Source organism: Vulpes vulpes, chromosome 15 (assembly GCF_048418805.1).
Source record: "Vulpes vulpes isolate BD-2025 chromosome 15, VulVul3, whole genome shotgun sequence".
In the NCBI taxonomy this organism is placed as follows: domain Eukaryota; kingdom Metazoa; phylum Chordata; class Mammalia; order Carnivora; family Canidae; genus Vulpes; species Vulpes vulpes.
The window spans coordinates 85,801,469-85,819,283 of NC_132794.1; the positions used below are offsets into that span (position 1 = coordinate 85,801,469).

Here is a 17,815-nt window from a genome sequence, read left to right on the forward strand (position 1 = left end):
AAATGTATTTGATCTAATGGAACTAGAAACAGGAAATAAAGCAAAAGACAAGAAGAAATAGTAACATTTGTAATGAAGCCTAAGAATACAGGAAAATAAAAGAAAGTAAGCCCCAGAGATTTGATGTGGGGTATGGGACAAAGACTGGTATCATGAGCTTTGGCTTGAGGTTGCATGGGCAGAGCTGAAAACCCAAAGTCTTGGGTATTTGAAAAGATCTCTGGGAATCTGAAAAGATTCAAGACAGGGTTCTCAGGTGAACTTCTGTTGTAACTAACATGAACAGATTCTAAGTGTCTTCGAGGGGAAAAAAAGAATTTATTTAAAGGATTAAACTGTCTTCAAAATATGATATGGAAAGATGATGCCAACAGATAAAAGTGCATGAATATTTTTTAAGGAATCAGTTTCCTGATCCTAATATCCATATGAACTTCTTTTAGTTTCCCATATTCCTAGGCTTCATTACAAATGTCACAATTTCTTGTCTTTTGCTTTATCTCCTGTTACTATTTCCATTAGATCAATTTATGTTTACTAGTATAAAATGCTTGTATCTGAAAGTAACTGTTTTCTAAAACTGAGAATGTAGTTTCACTTACAGTAGACTGTCTTCCAAATTAAAAAGAGAAGGTACATCCTTCACCCACCCCAATGAAGTTTATTGTTTTGTACATAATAGAAGAAAGAGTCAAACTACATTTCAGTTCCCAGAAAGTTTCCTTTAAAGATTAAACAAAGGCATATGCCTTTTCCAGGCCTAAAATATTTCTATTAAGAGTAAAACTTGGAATCCCTGGGTGGCCCAGCGGTTTGGCGCTTGCCTTTGGCCCAGGGCGCGATCCTGGAGACCTGGGATTGAGTCCCGCGTCAGGCTCCCAGCATGGAGCCTGCTTCTGCCTGTGTCTCTGCTTCTCTCTCTCTCTCTCTTTCTCTCTCTCTCTGTCTATCATGAATGAATGAATGAATAAATAAATAAATAAATAAATAAATAAATAAATAAATAAATCTTAAAAAAAAAAAAAGAGTAAAGCTTGACCTTTATTAGGTTGTTCTGAATTTGGAAATACCAAAGCAGTAGAGGCTGGTTCTTTTATATACATGGTATGGGTCTATTAAATTTTTTTATTAAAGATTTTCGTTTTTTAGAGCAGTTTGAGGCTCATAATAAAATTGAGAGGAATGTACAGAGATTTCCCATAAACATTCTGTCCCCCATGCATGAATAGTGACCCCCACTGTCAATATCACTTACCAGAATGGTACATTTTTTTTAAACAAAGGATGAATCTACATTGATAAATGACAATCACCTAAAGTCTATAGTTTACCTTAGAGTTCATTTTCAGCGCTGTATATTCTGTAGGCTTACACAAATATATAATGATATATGTTTATCATTATAATATCCCCCATGGAGTATTTTAACTGCCCTAAAAGTTCTCTGTGCCCTGCCTATTCATCTCTTATTCCCACTCTACCTCACCCTTCCCTCCTCCCCTGCAACCAGTGATCTTTTTACTGTCTCCATAGCTCTGCCTTTTTCAAAATATCATATAGTTGGAATCATACAATATATAGCCTTTTCAGATTGGCTTCTTTACTTAGTATTATGCATTTAAGATTCCTCCATGTCTTCCCATGACTTGATAGCTTATTTCCTTTTATTGCTGAATAATACTCCATTGTGTGCATGTACCATAGTTTATTTATCCATCTACCTACTAAAGGACATCTTGGGGTAGCCCGGGTGGCTCAGCAGTTTAGCGCCGCCTTCAGCCCAGAGCGTGATCCTGGAGTCCCAGGATGGAGTCCTACATTGGGCTTCCTGCATGGAGCCTGCTTCTCTCTCTACCTGTGTCTCTGCCTGCCTTTCTCTCTCTCTCTCTCTCTCTCTCTCTCTGTCTCTGTGGGTCTCTCATGAATAAATAAATAAAATCTTTAAAAAAATAAAAAAAAAATAAAGGACATCTTGATTGCTTCCAAGTGTTGGTATTATTAATAAAGCTCTTGTAAATATTCATGTTCAGGTTTTTGTGTAGACTTAAGTTTTCAACACTTTTGGGTAACTCCCAAGGAACATGATTGCTGGATTGTATGGTAAAAGAATGCTTACTTTTGTAAGAAGCTGCCAAAGTGGCTGTGCCATTTTGCTTTCCTACCAGAGCGAATCCTTATTCCCATTACTCCTCATCCCCACCAGCATGTGATGTTGTAAGTGTTCTGGATTTTTGCCATTCTAATAAGTGTATAGTAGTATCTTACTTTAATTTGCAGTTTCCTGATGATCTACAATGTGGAAAATCTTTTCATATGCTTCTTTCCATCAATATCTCGCCTTCAGTCAAGTATCTGTTGAGGCCTTTGGACTATTTTTTTAGTTGGGGTGTTAGTTTTCTTATTGTTGAGTTTTAAGTTTTCGTTGTGTATTTTAGATAACCATTCTTTATCAGATGTTTCTTTTGCAAACATTTTCTCTCAGTCTGTGGCTTGTCTTCTAATTCTCTTGACAATGTTTTTCCCAGAGCAGAAGTTTTAAATCTTAATGAAAGAATCTATTAAATTTCTAAAAATGAGTTAGTTAAAATCCATAGGTAAAGTGTTTACAAAATTTCTTTCAGCATATGTTATTCAATAAGGTAGTTAAAATTTATTTATGAAATTGTGTCATGAAATGTTTATTCCACTTTGAAGTCAATTGTAGTGACTTGTTAGCAGGGAGCCGGCCTGCCTCAGGAAGGAATGATCTCTAACCATTTTTATTCTCAGTAGCACTGTATTCAAGATTCATTTTCCAGGGAGGGAGATTCTGATTGGCTTATTTGGATCTTGTTCTAACCATTGGTCAAGGAAGGATGTTTCACCTTGATTAATAGATTCAGACTATATCCAGTGGAGATAAAGTAAAATTGAGGTATGGTTAGAGAAAAAAGAAATGATTAATGAACAAGCATAAATCCCAGATATCCATCAGAGATCACCAAAAGGTTTCCCACATCAAGCATCCAAGTTACTCAGCATCCTCAGATCCATAACAGGATGCAGGAAGTGGAAGGTCACAACTCAAGTCATAAAATCACATAGCTATTGAACTTTAGGGTGAAGGAACAAGTACACACACAAAGACCCTTTTGTTATTTACAGAGTGTCTACAACCAAAACAAAATCCATTTACAGTAAGCACTTCTTTGGAGTTGCAAAGGAGGGCTGGCCTAAAATCTTGCAGAAAGTAAAGATAGTAAATTATGGGAATTAATTTTAAAAGGTCCATGTTATGTAACCTGCTATATATCATCCATATTGTCTTTAATTCACATGTGACATTTTATAGTTTTATTAACTGGCCTCCTGACTTAGAGAAGTGTTGGCAGTTGTTTAACGAGTAAATCTCTGCTGTTCCTGTGTATGTTGCTCCGAGTTACCCTGTGAGAAACCACTATTGTGAAGCACTGCCTGCCCCTTAAGTATCTTTTTGCTGCTCACAGTATCATAATATGCATGCTGTTCTGCATGCCCTGGGCTCTCTCTCCTTGGGTATCAGTCACTCAAGAGGACAGCAGACCATTTTTTTAAATGTATTTATTTTACTGAGTATAGTTGTTGACACATAATGTTACATTAGCCTCAGGTATACACCAACTATTTAATAATATATTTTCTCTGAGGTTTTCTTCCCAGAACCCTCTGAAGCAAATTTCTCATATGCCACATACTTTGTATTTCAAGTCAAATTGTCCCAAGCATCAAACTAGGTAAAAACAACCAACCAATCAAACAACAACAAAACAAAAACCTAGGATGATACAATACATATAGAACTTGATCTTAAGTAGATTCACACACACACACAGTCAGTCCTCCAAAGCCCTAATTTGCAAAATGTATCTTCCTGAATATTCCTACAGTGGTAATACTGGAATGTAACCTCTAAAACTGGAAAGGAAGTTTGTTTTAATCCCATTTGAACAGTGGCCCCTTAAAGCACATCCCAGCAGGGATATGACCAGGACAACAGAGGACATAATAAGAATCTTGACGGGTAGGAAACAGCCACTTGGGTGGCCAGATCTCTAGTCTTCTGTAACTGCCTGTGCTCCTCCACCTCTGGGAATTTACTAGAAGCCATTCATGTAGTGACTTCCCCATTGCCTGCTGTTGCGTTGTGCGTTCAGAATGTGATTCTTTTACAGGAGGACGGACGGTATGAGGGCCCAACTTTGGCTCACGCTGTGGAGTTGTTTGGTGGCCGGCGATGGAGTACACGCAATCCCAGCCCTGGGACATCTGCAAAGAGTGCTGAGAAGCCCAGTGTGCAGAGAAACAACACCTTGGGCATAAGCACCACCAAGAAAAAGAAGAAAATCCTTATAAGGGTAGAGTGCTATTTATTACACATCAGACCCAGTCATCCAGGACTGTCTTATGGTCCACATCAGCAGAAACTACTTAGCACATTTGGGTTGGGGGCAAGATGAAACAAATGAAATTCAAGTCCTACCAAGCACCTCCTGGCGCCAGGACCAATTAGGAATTATGTCAACACCTGGAAAAGTCAGGGGCCAAAAACAGTGAGGACTCAGTAAGAAACATTGTGAAGCCATCCACAAAGTACCGTGGGAGCAGACATGAGGAAGATCCAGGGCTAGGATGCAGGCAGAAGAGGAAGCTTCCCAGGGAATTGGACAGATGGGTCTTGAGGATGTATAGGATTTATCAGACAGACAACAAAGGGGAAAAGCATTTCTGGCAGAGGAGGCAGCAGGGAGGCACGAAAGACTTGGCTTGTTCAAGGAAGCACATGTAGTTCTGGGTTCATGCTCCAAGCTGGAGTACAGGCTCTGTGGTGGGCAAGCAAAGGCTAAGAAGACCAGAGATCCGGTTTAGAAGGCCTTAGAGAGCCAAAATGCTGAACGTAGAACGTAACTGAAAATATATTATCAGGAGAAACAACCTAAATGTCCATCCACAAATGAAAGACGAAGAAAAGGTGATGTATACATATAATGGAATAGTGTCCAGCCTTTAGAAAGAAGGAAATCCTGTCATGCTACAATGTGGGTGAACCTTGAGGACATTACCCTGAGTGAAATAATCCAGTCACAAAAGGACAAATGCGGCATGAGTCCACTCATATGGGGTACCTACAGTGGTCAAACTCTTAGAAAACAGAAAGTAGGATGGTGGTTGCCAGGGACTGAGGGGAGAGGCATAGGAGAAGTCGCTTTTCCTTGTGTATAAAGAGTTTCAGTTTTCTAAGAGGAAAAAGTTCTAGAAATTGATTGCACAGCAAGGCACATAGAGTTAGCACTATTCTTCTTTATGCCGTAAAATGGTTAAGGTGGTAGACTTTCTGGTTTTTACCACAGCAGAAAATATTTGGTTAGTTACCACTATATATTCTATATTACACAATATATAGATTATCACTATAGTGCGATAATGTATTTTCTCCATGGTTATCTAGAAAAAGTCCTGTGCTTTATGTATGGGAGACTATTGATGTCTCAGCCAAGCTTAGTCTGCTTCATACTTTGGTCTCTATGCAGAGATGCCAGGGGTGATGTGCCTGCTCTTGTCAGCCCCCTTGCCTCGGCATGCTGCTATACAGGGAAGAACAAGTGAGAGAGGGTAGTGTGAGACCACTGGGCCAGCCTTCACACAGAGCTCTATACTGGTTTAGAATGGATCGTGTTAAAGGTGGGGCAGTCAGAAGGGGACCAGCCTGAGCGGCAGCAGGGCCCTGAGGAAGAGAAACCCAGACCGAGGGGAATTGGTATGTGTGTGTTCCCAGGGTGAGAGTGGAGAGGCAGCCGACGATGAGATGGCCACCCGGAAGGCCAAAATGCACAGGGAGTGTCGCAGCCGGAGTGGTTCTGACCCACAAGACATGAATGAGCAAGAAGAATCTGGTAAGGCTGCATACTAACACCTGAAATTTTTTATTACTATTATTATTTTATAGGGAAAATATGCATTTGGTTTTGGATTATGATTTAGGTATTATGGACATTCTTTTTTATTAATGTTTTCTTTTTTTTTAAAGACTTTATTTATTTATTCATGAGAGACACAGAGAGAGAGAGAAAGGCAGAGACACAGGCAAAGGGAAAAGCAGACTCCATAGAGGGAGCCTGACTTGGGATTCGATCCCGGGTCTCCACGATCATACCCTGGGCTGAAGGCAGCGCTAAACTGCTGGGCCACTGGGGCTGCCCCCCCGCCTTTTTTTAAGATTTTATGTGTTAGAGAAAGAGAGTGCATGAGCAGCGGGGAGAGGCAGAAGGAGAGGGAAAAGCAGACTCTCTGCTGAGCAGGGAGCCCAATGCAGGGCTCAGTCCCAGGACCCTGGGATCATGATCTGAGCTGAAGGCAGACACCCAACTGACTGAGCCACCCAGGTGCCCCATATTGTGGACATTCTTAACAAAACTCTTTGTCTTGTTAAATATACTTATCTTTGTATTTAACTAGATAGTGGTACCCAAGAGGTACTTTTGCAAGCTCAGCATACTTGGAAGAAAATACTCATTAATTAACTTGGCCTTATGGACAGGGGATGTGAGATACACAAAATACAATGTGGTAGATTAGATTAGATCAGTGATTCTCAACCATGGCTGAGATTATTTTTTAAAAATATCTGGATGCCCTGGCTGCACCCCAGCCCAACTGAGTCCAACACTCTGGCTGGGACCTGCACATCTCTATGTATTTAAGCTCCTGAGATGATTCTAATGTACAACCAAGGTTGAGAACTCACAAGTCCACTCATCAGAATATCTTGATACTTCACATTATAGAAATTGCCTGCATAGACTTATTTGCTAAGACATTCAGAAGCAGCTTTTGTTTTTCTTTGATTACTAGAGAAAGGGTAAGCTGATGTCATTGTCTGGTTTCTTTGTTTCTCTCTCACAGAGGCAAATGCCATCATGAGCCCTCCTAACACTCTGCCTTCCAGAAGAGCCCACTCTTTGACTACAGCTGGGTCCCCTAATTTGTCTGCCGGGACATCATCTCCCATCAGGCCAGTGTCCTCCCCTGTGCTGTCTTCTTCAAACAAGAGCCCGTCCAGGTGGGGCCTTAACATGATAAAACAGAAGGACCCTTACATCATTCAAGTTGTATAGAAGGGCATCTTCCAGTGCTCTGTGGAAAGACTATCTCTGATTTTAACTTAAAAATTACATTGAAAACTGAAAAACCCCAAATTTTTAAATGCTTCTAATTTTCCCAATTTTACCCTCTTATCTTCTTGCATTACAGTAATCTCTCCTAATAATTTAACAGACCAGTCCTTCAGAGGTCAATAGGACTAACCAAAACCCAAGCTATGATTTTCTAAAGCTGCCTTGTCAAATGTAGTAGCCATTGGCCACAGGGGGACAAAGAAGATGGCTATTTAAATTCAATTTTAAATGCATTAAATAAAATTTAAAATTCAGTTCCTCAGTCATACTATGCATATTAAAAGTATTTTATAGCTACAAGTGGTCTGTGGCTACTATATTGCACAGTGCAGATATAGAACACTTCTATCATCGCAAAAAATTCTATTAGCACTGCTCTAATGAGGAATAAATTAAGTTTTAACATAAGCTACTTTACCTTTTGCTGTTAGGTGAAATATATTTAAAACTCTTCTTGTATATGAGACAAGATACAAATGACTGGGGAAACAAATGTATTAGAGCAACTTGGGTATATTAAGGTAATTCTAAAGCTGTTATTATAGTAAATTACTTTATAAAGTCCATGCAAATTACAGATTTGAGACATCTACCCTCTCAGAAGAAATAATATTAAGGTGAAAGCCTTCCAAAGGAATTAGAATGCTACACCATCTCCCTCAACCCCCCAAAAAGTTTAGAAATGCAGAGGTTCCAGACAGAACCAAGATAAAACACTCTTTACTTTATCACATAGAGGAGTGGTAGGAAGAAATGACTGTGCAGTCACTGGCTTTGGAACGTTAATTACACACTCCTCTGTGTGTGTGTGTGTGTGTGTGTGTGTCTGTGTGTGTGCCCCCGCGTGTGCGAGGCACAGACACACAACACACACAATCTTTCTCTTTCTCTCTCTCTCTCTCTCTCTCTCTTTTTCCCTCCCTCAAGGAAGTTTGCTACTGATAAGAATCCTACAGTAAATCATCTTTTAAAGGGAAGCATCATTCACAATGTGAATAATGAACATAAATAATGCTTTATACATTTAGATTTCTCTGCTTGGTGAAACTGGGTCAGAGGTACATGGGAATTATTTATACCACTCTTTTTTTTTTTAATTTTTATTTATTTATGATAGTCACAGAGAGATAGAGAGAGAGGCAGAGACACAGGCAGAGGGAGAAGCAGGCTCCATGCACCGGGAGCCCGACGTGGGATTCCATCCCGGGTCTCCAGGATCGCGCCCTGGGCCAAAGGCAAGCGCCAAACCGCTGCGCCACCCAGGGATCCCCTCTTTATACCACTCTTGCAACTTTTCTGCAAGTTTAGGTTTGTGACCAAATTGAAAGCTACAAAGAATCAGAATTCTTTCTATTTCAGCCTACACAATATCCTGGGTAAATAATAAAATAGCCAGAGAACCTGGATAAAGTGGCTTTTCCTTTATTTCTATCACTCACAAGTGGAAAAGAGAAGGACAGAATAAGGGAGGAAAGTCTTTTCAAAGAGATCATGCCAGATTCAGGATCACAAGGCTCACCCACCTGAGGACAGGGGTCCATGCCCACCAAGTAAGCTAAACCCAAAATATAAGGCAAGGAAAGAAGAATTAGCCCAAATGCTATTCGAGGAGAAAGCAAGCCTGAGACCTAGAAGGGGAGAGAGTGGACAGAGTTTCCTAAAGCCTAAGGGAGAAGGGTACCTGCAGACAGCGGCTGACCTGGAACCAGAAGGGAGGAAGACAGAGAATGTACTCCCTTAAATGCAAATGATAAGCCACTTTATCAGATGTTTTCCCTCTTCCTGAACCTCCACCCTCTGTTTCCAACACCACTTTGGGGATCAACAACCCATGCCCACAAACAACTACCAATCTATCCTTTGTAATTCTCTTCCATGCACAGAGGTGACTTTCAGATATCAACACAAAATAATTTTCCATAAATAAACACTATTAGCAGATTGAGGATAAACTGGCTATTCGTTAAAATATTCTCTATGCTTTCTTCTATGTTTGAAATATTTCAGAAGTAAAAAAATAAAGCACAAAAAAAACAAAAATAAAAAAAGAAAGATCCTATTTATTGATTTGACTAAAAACCAATCAAAATATTTCTTATACTATCCTCTCAGAGAACCAGTATAGAAAATAAAAATGTTGTGAAACAGCTAGTCTGAGCTTTTGACCAAGTGGGCCGATATTTTTATATTAAATATACAGCCTTGGCAGGTGCAGATATACTCTAGACAGAATTGGCTGCTTTCCATTCTTAATTATTTTTGTGACTCACATTTTCCATTAGTATTAAAAGTCCTTCCTTGTTTTCATCTAATAACTGGTTAAGAAAGGAAAAAGAGAAGACATTGATATGTTCAGGACTTTCTTTTTAAATGTGTTTCTGTAATTTAGGATATAGGGAAGAATGTGCAAAATTTTCCATAGGTTATGCTCAAGTACTTTGGGGCACTTTTGAAAAAAATGACTTTTCTTCAGAAACATTGAACTTAAGGTTTTTCTACCCATTGACCTGTGATTTCAAAGAACTGTTTTGATTAGTAAAAGGGTATTTTAGCTTTGTGACCTTATTACATAGGCTGTAAACATGAAGTGGTTTCACTGTGTAATATGTCTTATTTATTCTGACACAACATAGATTAATTTGGAGAGAAATGAAAAGAGAGTCTGAAAAAAGCCTCAATTTTAAATGACTTGCTATCCATCTTTTTTGCTCATATTGCTCCTCAGAGGGCATCTGCTGGGGCAGAATGACACCACTAGCCTTGGCTTGCCTGTTAAGGCCATGTCTTTGTTGCAGTGCTTGGAGCAGCAGCAGCTGGCATGGAAGGATCAAAGGAGGAATGAAGGGTTTTCAGAGCTTCATGGTTTCAGACAGTAACATGAGTTTTGTTGAATTTGTTGAGCTGTTCAAATCATTCAGGTATGGCATGCTTTCTTTGTACCCTTTCTCAGCCCCCGTTTTTGTAACAATACCAAACCTGAGTGTTTTCTATTCCCTGCCCAGTGTGAGGAGCCGCAAGGACCTGAAGGATCTCTTTGACATCTACGCCGTGCCCTGCAATCGGGCCGGCTCTGAGTCGGCCCCGCTCTACACCAACCTAACAATAGACGAAAACACCAGCGATCTTCAGCCTGACCTAGGTTTATGCAACAATTTAATATTTCCTCTTGAGACCTTTCAGTTATAATCTGGGGATTATTTCAAGTTGTCTTAGGGATGGGTACTATTGGTATCGTAGGTGAGGAAATTCATCATTGTGGACCTTACCCTACACAAACACACACACACACATACACACACACACACACACATGCATTTGTCCTATTATTAATATCTTGCAGTATTAGCCTGGTATATTTGTGACAGTTGAGCTGATATATTGATTATAACTGAAGTCCATAGTTTAGCATTCACTGTTTGTGTTGTACATGCTATGGGTTTTGACAAAAATATAATGACCTGTATCTACCATTACAGTGTCATACGGAATAGTTTTGATCTCTTAAAAATTCCCCTGTTCTCTGCCTTTTAATTCTTCCCACCTTCACTGTGAATCCCTTTTTACCATCTCCCTAGTTTGTTTGGTTTTTTTTTTTTCCAGAATGTTGTATAGTTGGAATCATACAGTTCGTATGTAGTCTTCAGATTGGCTTCTTTCTCTTAGCGATATATATTTAATGTTCCCTTATGTTTTTTTCATAGTTTGATAGCTCATTTCTTTTTATCACTGAAAAATACTCCATCACATTGATGTATCACCATTTGTTTATCCATCCCCTTTTGAAGAACATCTCAGTTCCTTGCAAGTTTAAGCAGTTATGGATAAAGCTGCTATAAATATTTGTGTGCAAGTTTTGTGTGGACATAAGTTTTCAGCTCCTTTGGGTAAACACCTGGGAAGGCAATTACTGGATCATATGAGTAAGCCTATCTTTAGCCCTGTAGGAAACTGCCAACTTCTCTTCCAAAGTGGTAAGAATTAAAATGACTGGCCGTACCAAAGTTCATGCCAATGTGGGACACCTGAAGCATCACTGGTGGAAAGATAAAATGGTACAGCCACCATGGAAGAGCTTGGCAGTTTCTTACAAAATTTAATATACTCTTATCATACAATCCAGAAATTATATGCCTTGATATTTACCCAAATAAGGTGAAAATTTATTTTCACACCGAAAACTGCACACAAATGTTTATGATTATAATTTTGAAGTATAAAACAACTATAATTTTAAGAGTATATCTTCATTGTCTTTAAAAGTAAACATGTAGTTATTCTCAAAAACCAAAGTTAAAATTCAGCCTGAAGTCCCCAACTAAATGTACAGTTAGCTCTCATTTAATACCCTAAGCTCATGGGCTTTCATCATCATTGACCTAGTTCTCTCTTGTTTCTTTAATGCATTGATTCATATTTTTTTTTATTCCTTTAACTATGTGAAGCCAGGAATAAGCACTGAGTTTAATGGCTGGTTTAGATCAGTGTTGAGACTAATCCACAACACCATTATCTCCGAATGAACTTTGTGAAAGACTCTGGCTAACTTGTCCACATTCTGTGGGTGGTTCTGTTTCAGATTTATTGACCAGAAACGTCTCGGATTTGGGGTTGTTCATTAAGAGTAAACAGCAGCTGTCAGACAACCAGAGGCAGATTTCTGATGCCATTGCTGCTGCAAGTATCGTGACGAATGGCACTGGGGTCGAGAGCACATCTTTGGGCATCTTTGGGGTCGGCATACTCCAGCTCAATGACTTCCTAGTCAACTGCCAGGGAGAACACTGCACTTATGATGAAATCCTCAGCATCATCCAGGTTTGTACCCATTTTATATGCACATATGTAGAAAGCCTCTGATTATTCTAATTGTTTTCTGCTAGACATATTGTTTCTATACTTCTTTCCAAAGCATTTAAGCCTGAGACAGAAACAGGATTTTATTTAATGCCAAGTATATGCATTCTTATCCAACATACAATTAACAGAGATCACAAGCCTTCTCCTAGTGACTATGATAAGGAATCAGTACATGATTCTTTCTTGTTGTTCTAGCACACGTAATAAAATTAGTAGTCTAGATTTCCAGCCTCTTTGATCATTTAGCAAATATTTGTTAGCTAGGAGCCTGGCTCTGTTCCAGGACCTGGAAATATAGTAGTAAATAAGATTACCTTCTGATCTTTACCTAGTGGGTGAGGCAGACAATAAGCAAATAAAAATAGAATGTAATTTCAGATATTGATAGATTGTGAAAAAAAAATCAAGCAGAGTAAGGGGACTTAGTGATGTGGGAGGCTGAGAGGAGGAAGCACAGGCCACGCTGAGGAGGTGACAGTGGAACTGGGCCCTAAATTAGTAAACCACATGAAGGTCTGAGGAAAGAACATTCCAGACAGGGAGTAGGGAGCTCTAAGACTGAGGTGGGAGTGAGACAACAAAAAAGCTGGTGTGATAGGAGCCCCATAAGCCAGAGGTGCAGTGGTAGACATGATTCCAGACAGATGGGCAGGGGCCGAATCATCTGGGCATTCTGGGCCATGGTAAGGAGTTTGGCTTTAGTCCATTGGACATGGGAAGCTATTGGAAACTTTTGAGCAAGGAAATAACAGGATCTCACTTATGTATTCAAGAGGTCACTCTGGCCCCATTGGGAAGTGAACTGTGCTGATGATGGAGTGGAACCAGAGAGACCAAGTGGGAAGCTGTTCCAGTAGCCAGGCAAGATATGATGACGATGGCTTCCACTAGAGGGTGGCAGGAAATGGGCTGGGATGCTCGTTAGGGCTACACCACGTGGAGCAGAATCAGTCTAGGTTTCCAACCTCCCTTGTTGACCGATTGGGAATCCATGGATTCACTGCCTGGCAGCTGATCACTGGAAATGCCAACGATGTACGATTATGATTCTACAGTCAGGTGCTCACTCTACTATTATTGAGTATGAGCACTGCACTAAGTACTCTCTATGAATCATCTCATTTTGCCTCTCACCAACTCTGTCGTGGCTGCTTATCCCCATGTTCACCTGGAATACGCTGATAACCATTTGTTTTCATATGAATCAGACTTCTCCTTTTCCTTCGCTCTCCCTTTTTCTCTTAAATAAATATGCTTTGTATAATAAACGCACATATAATAAATGTTTTCTTTGGGACTAAAACACTACGTCTTACCACTACATAACTAAATTAGTTCAAATATTTGGTTTAGATGTTTCCTGATGAAAACAGAACAGCTTTAAAAAATGATGTGGTGGGTTTTTTTCCCCCTTGGTTTCCTTTACCTAAATAATACTCTTTTTGTGTCCCTTGCAGAAGTTCGAGCCTAGCATTAGTATGTGTCATCAGGGCCTACTGTCCTTTGAAGGATTTGCAAGGTAACTTTTAAAATATCTTTTGCCCATCATTTAAGAGCATGTTTTCCCCCTGCAGTCCTAAGAAAATGTGTTTCCTCTAGGTTTCTGATGGATAAAGATAATTTTGCCTCCAAAAATGATGAGTCACGGGAGAACATTAAAGATTTGCAGCTGCCTCTCTCCTACTATTACATTGAGTCTTCACACAATACCTACCTCACAGGCCACCAGCTCAAAGGAGAATCATCGGTAGAACTCTATAGCCAGGTACAGAACATCGTGTGGCATGTGATTTCCACTAAAGCTTATTGATGTAACCCCCAAAGTCAAAAAACCCAGACCCCCTAACTCCTTCGAATAACATACAAACTATTACATCTGAAATGTGACAAAACATAATGTGTGGGAAAACTGCCTACACATACAGTTGTTTTCTTTCTCCCTCCTATACTTAACCTTTATTCTAGGCACCAAAAAAAAAAAAAGTATTTGTTTGAGACTCAGCTTTTAAATCCTTCCTAGTCTGACCTACTCCTACTAAAGTTAGATTTTCCCATGGGAAAATTAATCATTTCACTAAATGCTAAATAAATCAATATAGTGGGAAAGCATAATAGAAAATGCAACTTTCTATGAAGTTACTCCCAAAGTATTGTTTATTTTCATTTGCAATTTGTTAGACAGTCAGTCCTTTCCTATGGTAACTCACTTAAGGAACAAAAATCTACAAAGACTGTAGACATTGTCCCCACACAGTTAAATTCATGGGAATGTTCTTGGAAACTCGTAAGGGTCTTTGGACTAGAAAAAGCACATCCTTATGACCTAAACACCAACGCTCCATGATCTGCCTGTCAGTTGCCTCTGTTTTATTTTCTGTAACTTTCTCATCTACGCTGCCTGTTTTCTGACCTTCTACAAGAAGACTTAATCAGGAAGAAGGTAGGCTAGGCCCAAAGAATATAAGAATGGGGTTGTAAGGGGTGACGCAGGAGGGTGTTCAAGGATGAGAATTATCATTGTTTATGCAAACCCAGCAGAGCTGAGTTTCCTTTGTTCTCTGGATCAGCCCAGATATTCCTCAAATATGGGTCAAACTTCTGCCCAAAGCTTATCTAATATGGAATTTATATTTTAAACTCTAAATTCTAAAGGACTTTTTTTTTTAAAGATTGATTGATTGATTGATTGATTGATTTATTCATGAGACACAGAGAAAGAGGCAGAGACACAGGCAGAGGGAGAAGCAGTCTTCTCGCAGGGAGCCTGATGCAGGACTTGATCCCAGGACCCCAGGATCACAATCTGAGCTGAAGGCAAATGCTCAACCAGTGAGCCACCCAGGTGCCCCTACAGGACTTTTATTATGAGATGGAGATGTGTCCTTAGAGTAGTGATTTTCAAAATAGAAGTTCTCTCAAGGGACCTCAGCTATGGACAATGAGAGGATAGCAGCAGAGAGGACGGCCCCATCCTCCGCCCCTGCTGTAGCTAAAGTCCTATTCTTCTGTGCTTTATATATGACCCTCCATTTGCACAGAGGATTCCAAGGCTAAAAAGGGGTTTGAAATCCACTGTTCTAATTCTAGGGCAAAGAAATGCAGTGTATGTGGTGGGTCTGTATATATTTCTCCCAGGAAAGTGAGCAGGGGCCAATCTCCTAGCTTTAATTTCTATCTTACTTCCCTGTTTGACCTCCAAGAGGTTTTTTTACCTCTTTAATATGACATTTAATATGAGATTGTCACAGCCTTTGAATGAGGCACAAGAACCCCTCAAATGGAGGGGTGGTTAAATCCAGTGTGAAGATCCCTTGTACTATATTACTTACCACTCCATTTTATTTATTGATTGATTTTAATTTGTGTTTTTAAGTATTTTATTTATTTATTTATTTGAGAGAGAGAGAGAGCACAAGTGGGATGAGAGGCAGAGGGAGAAGCAGACTTCCTGCTGAGCGGGGACCCCCCCCCAGATGTGGGGCCACCCAGACGCCCCTATTTCCTACCACTCTCTGCTTTCCCTCAGCCCTCCTAGTCACCTCCTCACCTCACTCCACAGGACAGATCGGAAGTGAGAAAAAACCGTGTTCTCCCTGAAATTTCCAGCCCTGGTTTTCTTTTTCTAGCTTTCTGTGGAGGTCTTAATGTCATGAAGACTTTGGAAAGACCTTTAGTCTTTTCATGCTGAAAAACCATCTCATGTGCACCAGTCAGTGAGCGTTCCTTGGTGTGGCTTACTACAGAGATGAGGCATCCTCATGCTCTGTTGTCATACGACACAACAATTCTCAGCCCAGAGCAATATACCTCTAGATACTTTAGCTGCTAGAGGAAGCTGATAGCCTTGGGAGTTCAGGCCACAGAATCAGTTCCATCTGGGAGATGGGTCAGGTCACCTGGGAAGACTGGGTGCCACATGCTATGCAATGGGAAGAATCTAGCAAAGGAGTTCATAAAAAATACTAAAATAAAGGATTCTACTGTCTGAGTTCTGTTGCAGAACTCTAGTGGCTCCTCACCCACAGTATTGGATTGCTGTCACATGGAAATAGTTATATGGAGTTTTTTTTAATTTTTTAAAAGATTTTATTTGTTCATAAGAGATACAGAGAGAGAGAGTGAGAGACAGAGACAGGCAGTGAGAGAAGCAGGCTCCATGCAGGGAGCCCAACGTGGGACTCGATTCCCAGGTCTCCAGGATCACACCCTGGGCTGAAGGCAGGCGCTTAACCACTGAGCCACCCAGGGATCCCTGTTATATGGAGTTTTAAATCAGTGAGTTGGCCCATTCACAGATATATCTGCCTTTTGGTTTGCTTTACCCTTCCAATACACTAGAAATCTTTTAAGATAGTTCACAGAGTCTATGGAAGAAGAGGCTCCTGCAAGCAAATATTATAGACCTACAACCCAAGCACACGAGTCAGGAGCTCTGCTTCCAGCTCTCCATCCAGGATAGCAAATAGGTATTATCTCATCTAATTCAGTAGTGGTGCTTCCTGGAGCACTTTCCTAAAGAGGCTGTTAGATAACATATGAAAGCTTAGGAGGTACATATATTGTGATTGATTACTGATGACTGCTGTGGATATGGGAGAGGGGAGTTTATGGATTATTTGCCTCTGTTATCAGATTAGACAGCAAGACAAATCCTTGATGACTGGCTTGCTTCTACTCTTCTTCTACACTATATGTTCATAGTAAAGGCATTAACTTAGTGGCAGAATTGGGGTCTAAATAGAGATTTTATTCTGATTGGATTCATACAAATGTTTAGCCAATTGGCTTCATTTGCTTTGGTCTGCATCATCAGCCCCTTCACCTCCTCTCTATTTGCCAGCTGGAGTGCTAGCCTGGCTCCCTCATTTCAGGATGTACCATGTGTAGGCCCCTTGAGGGACCAAAGTTCCTGGGGAAATAGTCATACAGTTTTGCTATCAAATTTTACCTTCCAATAGTATTCAACTCTGGTAAACATTCTTTCCACCACAATCTGTTCTCTCCCCTAATTCACTGTGGCCTTTGGCCAAAATGCAGGATTTATTTTAGATCATCTGCCCTTCTGTTTTAGCCCTGAATCCAAACACTGATATGTAAAAGCATGTGTTGGGTTTAATTTGAGGCTCTGTGTCCATTTGCTCATCTGAGGTGGATCCATTCATTGATCACACAGGTCCTCCTGCAAGGCTGTAGAAGTGTAGAGTTGGACTGCTGGGATGGAGATGACGGGATGCCCATCATCTATCACGGACACACACTAACAACCAAGATCCCCTTCAAGGTAATGCTTCATAACGTTCCTTAAATCAGAGCACAGTCATTATCTTCATTAGTCTTTTAAATGAGTGGCTTTTCCAAATTATACCTGAGGTTGGGGTTCTGATATTGAGTCTGTGGACTTCCCAAAATTGTGTGGGATGTGCACACGTTCATTTTTCTGGGAGTTGATATAGAAGTCTCATTAGACTCTCATTTAACCAGAGTTTAATAACCATTACCTTAAATGAGTTATCTTATAATAACATTGTTGCAATTTTTACATCATAAGATGATATATAAAATGTAGGGGCTTTTTTCTTGTTATAGGAATTAAAAGTCATTTATCCTGGTGTCCTGCTGATAAAGATGAACATCATGTGTTAGGAGATGCTTAATAATTAATATTATACAGTAATGAGAATTAGTTCCACCTGAGGAGGTCAGTCACCTAGGAAGACTAGTCTCACTGGATTATTGTTTCAAATTCTTTTTTTTTTTTAAGATTTTAT

General features: G+C 40.0%; 1 protein-coding gene across 4 annotated transcripts in view; it reads left to right on the forward strand.

Annotated features, from left to right (window-relative positions):
• Window positions 1-17,815, forward strand: part of PLCE1 (phospholipase C epsilon 1) — a 310,445-nt gene that overhangs the window by 242,419 nt on the left and 50,211 nt on the right. For 2 of the 4 annotated variants that reach the window (XM_072739557.1, XM_025990896.2), the window contains exons 9-17: window positions 4,191-4,373; window positions 5,792-5,909; window positions 6,919-7,075; window positions 9,986-10,108; window positions 10,193-10,329; window positions 11,767-12,005; window positions 13,505-13,566; window positions 13,647-13,812; window positions 17,221-17,328. In XM_072739557.1, coding sequence (XP_072595658.1) covers window positions 4,191-4,373; window positions 5,792-5,909; window positions 6,919-7,075; window positions 9,986-10,108; window positions 10,193-10,329; window positions 11,767-12,005; window positions 13,505-13,566; window positions 13,647-13,812; window positions 17,221-17,328 — 1,293 coding nt within the window. The remainder of the gene's footprint in view (window positions 1-4,190; window positions 4,374-5,791; window positions 5,910-6,918; window positions 7,076-9,985; window positions 10,109-10,192; window positions 10,330-11,766; window positions 12,006-13,504; window positions 13,567-13,646; window positions 13,813-17,220; window positions 17,329-17,815) is intronic. The other 2 variants (XM_072739558.1, XM_072739559.1) reach the window with 1 other exon arrangement.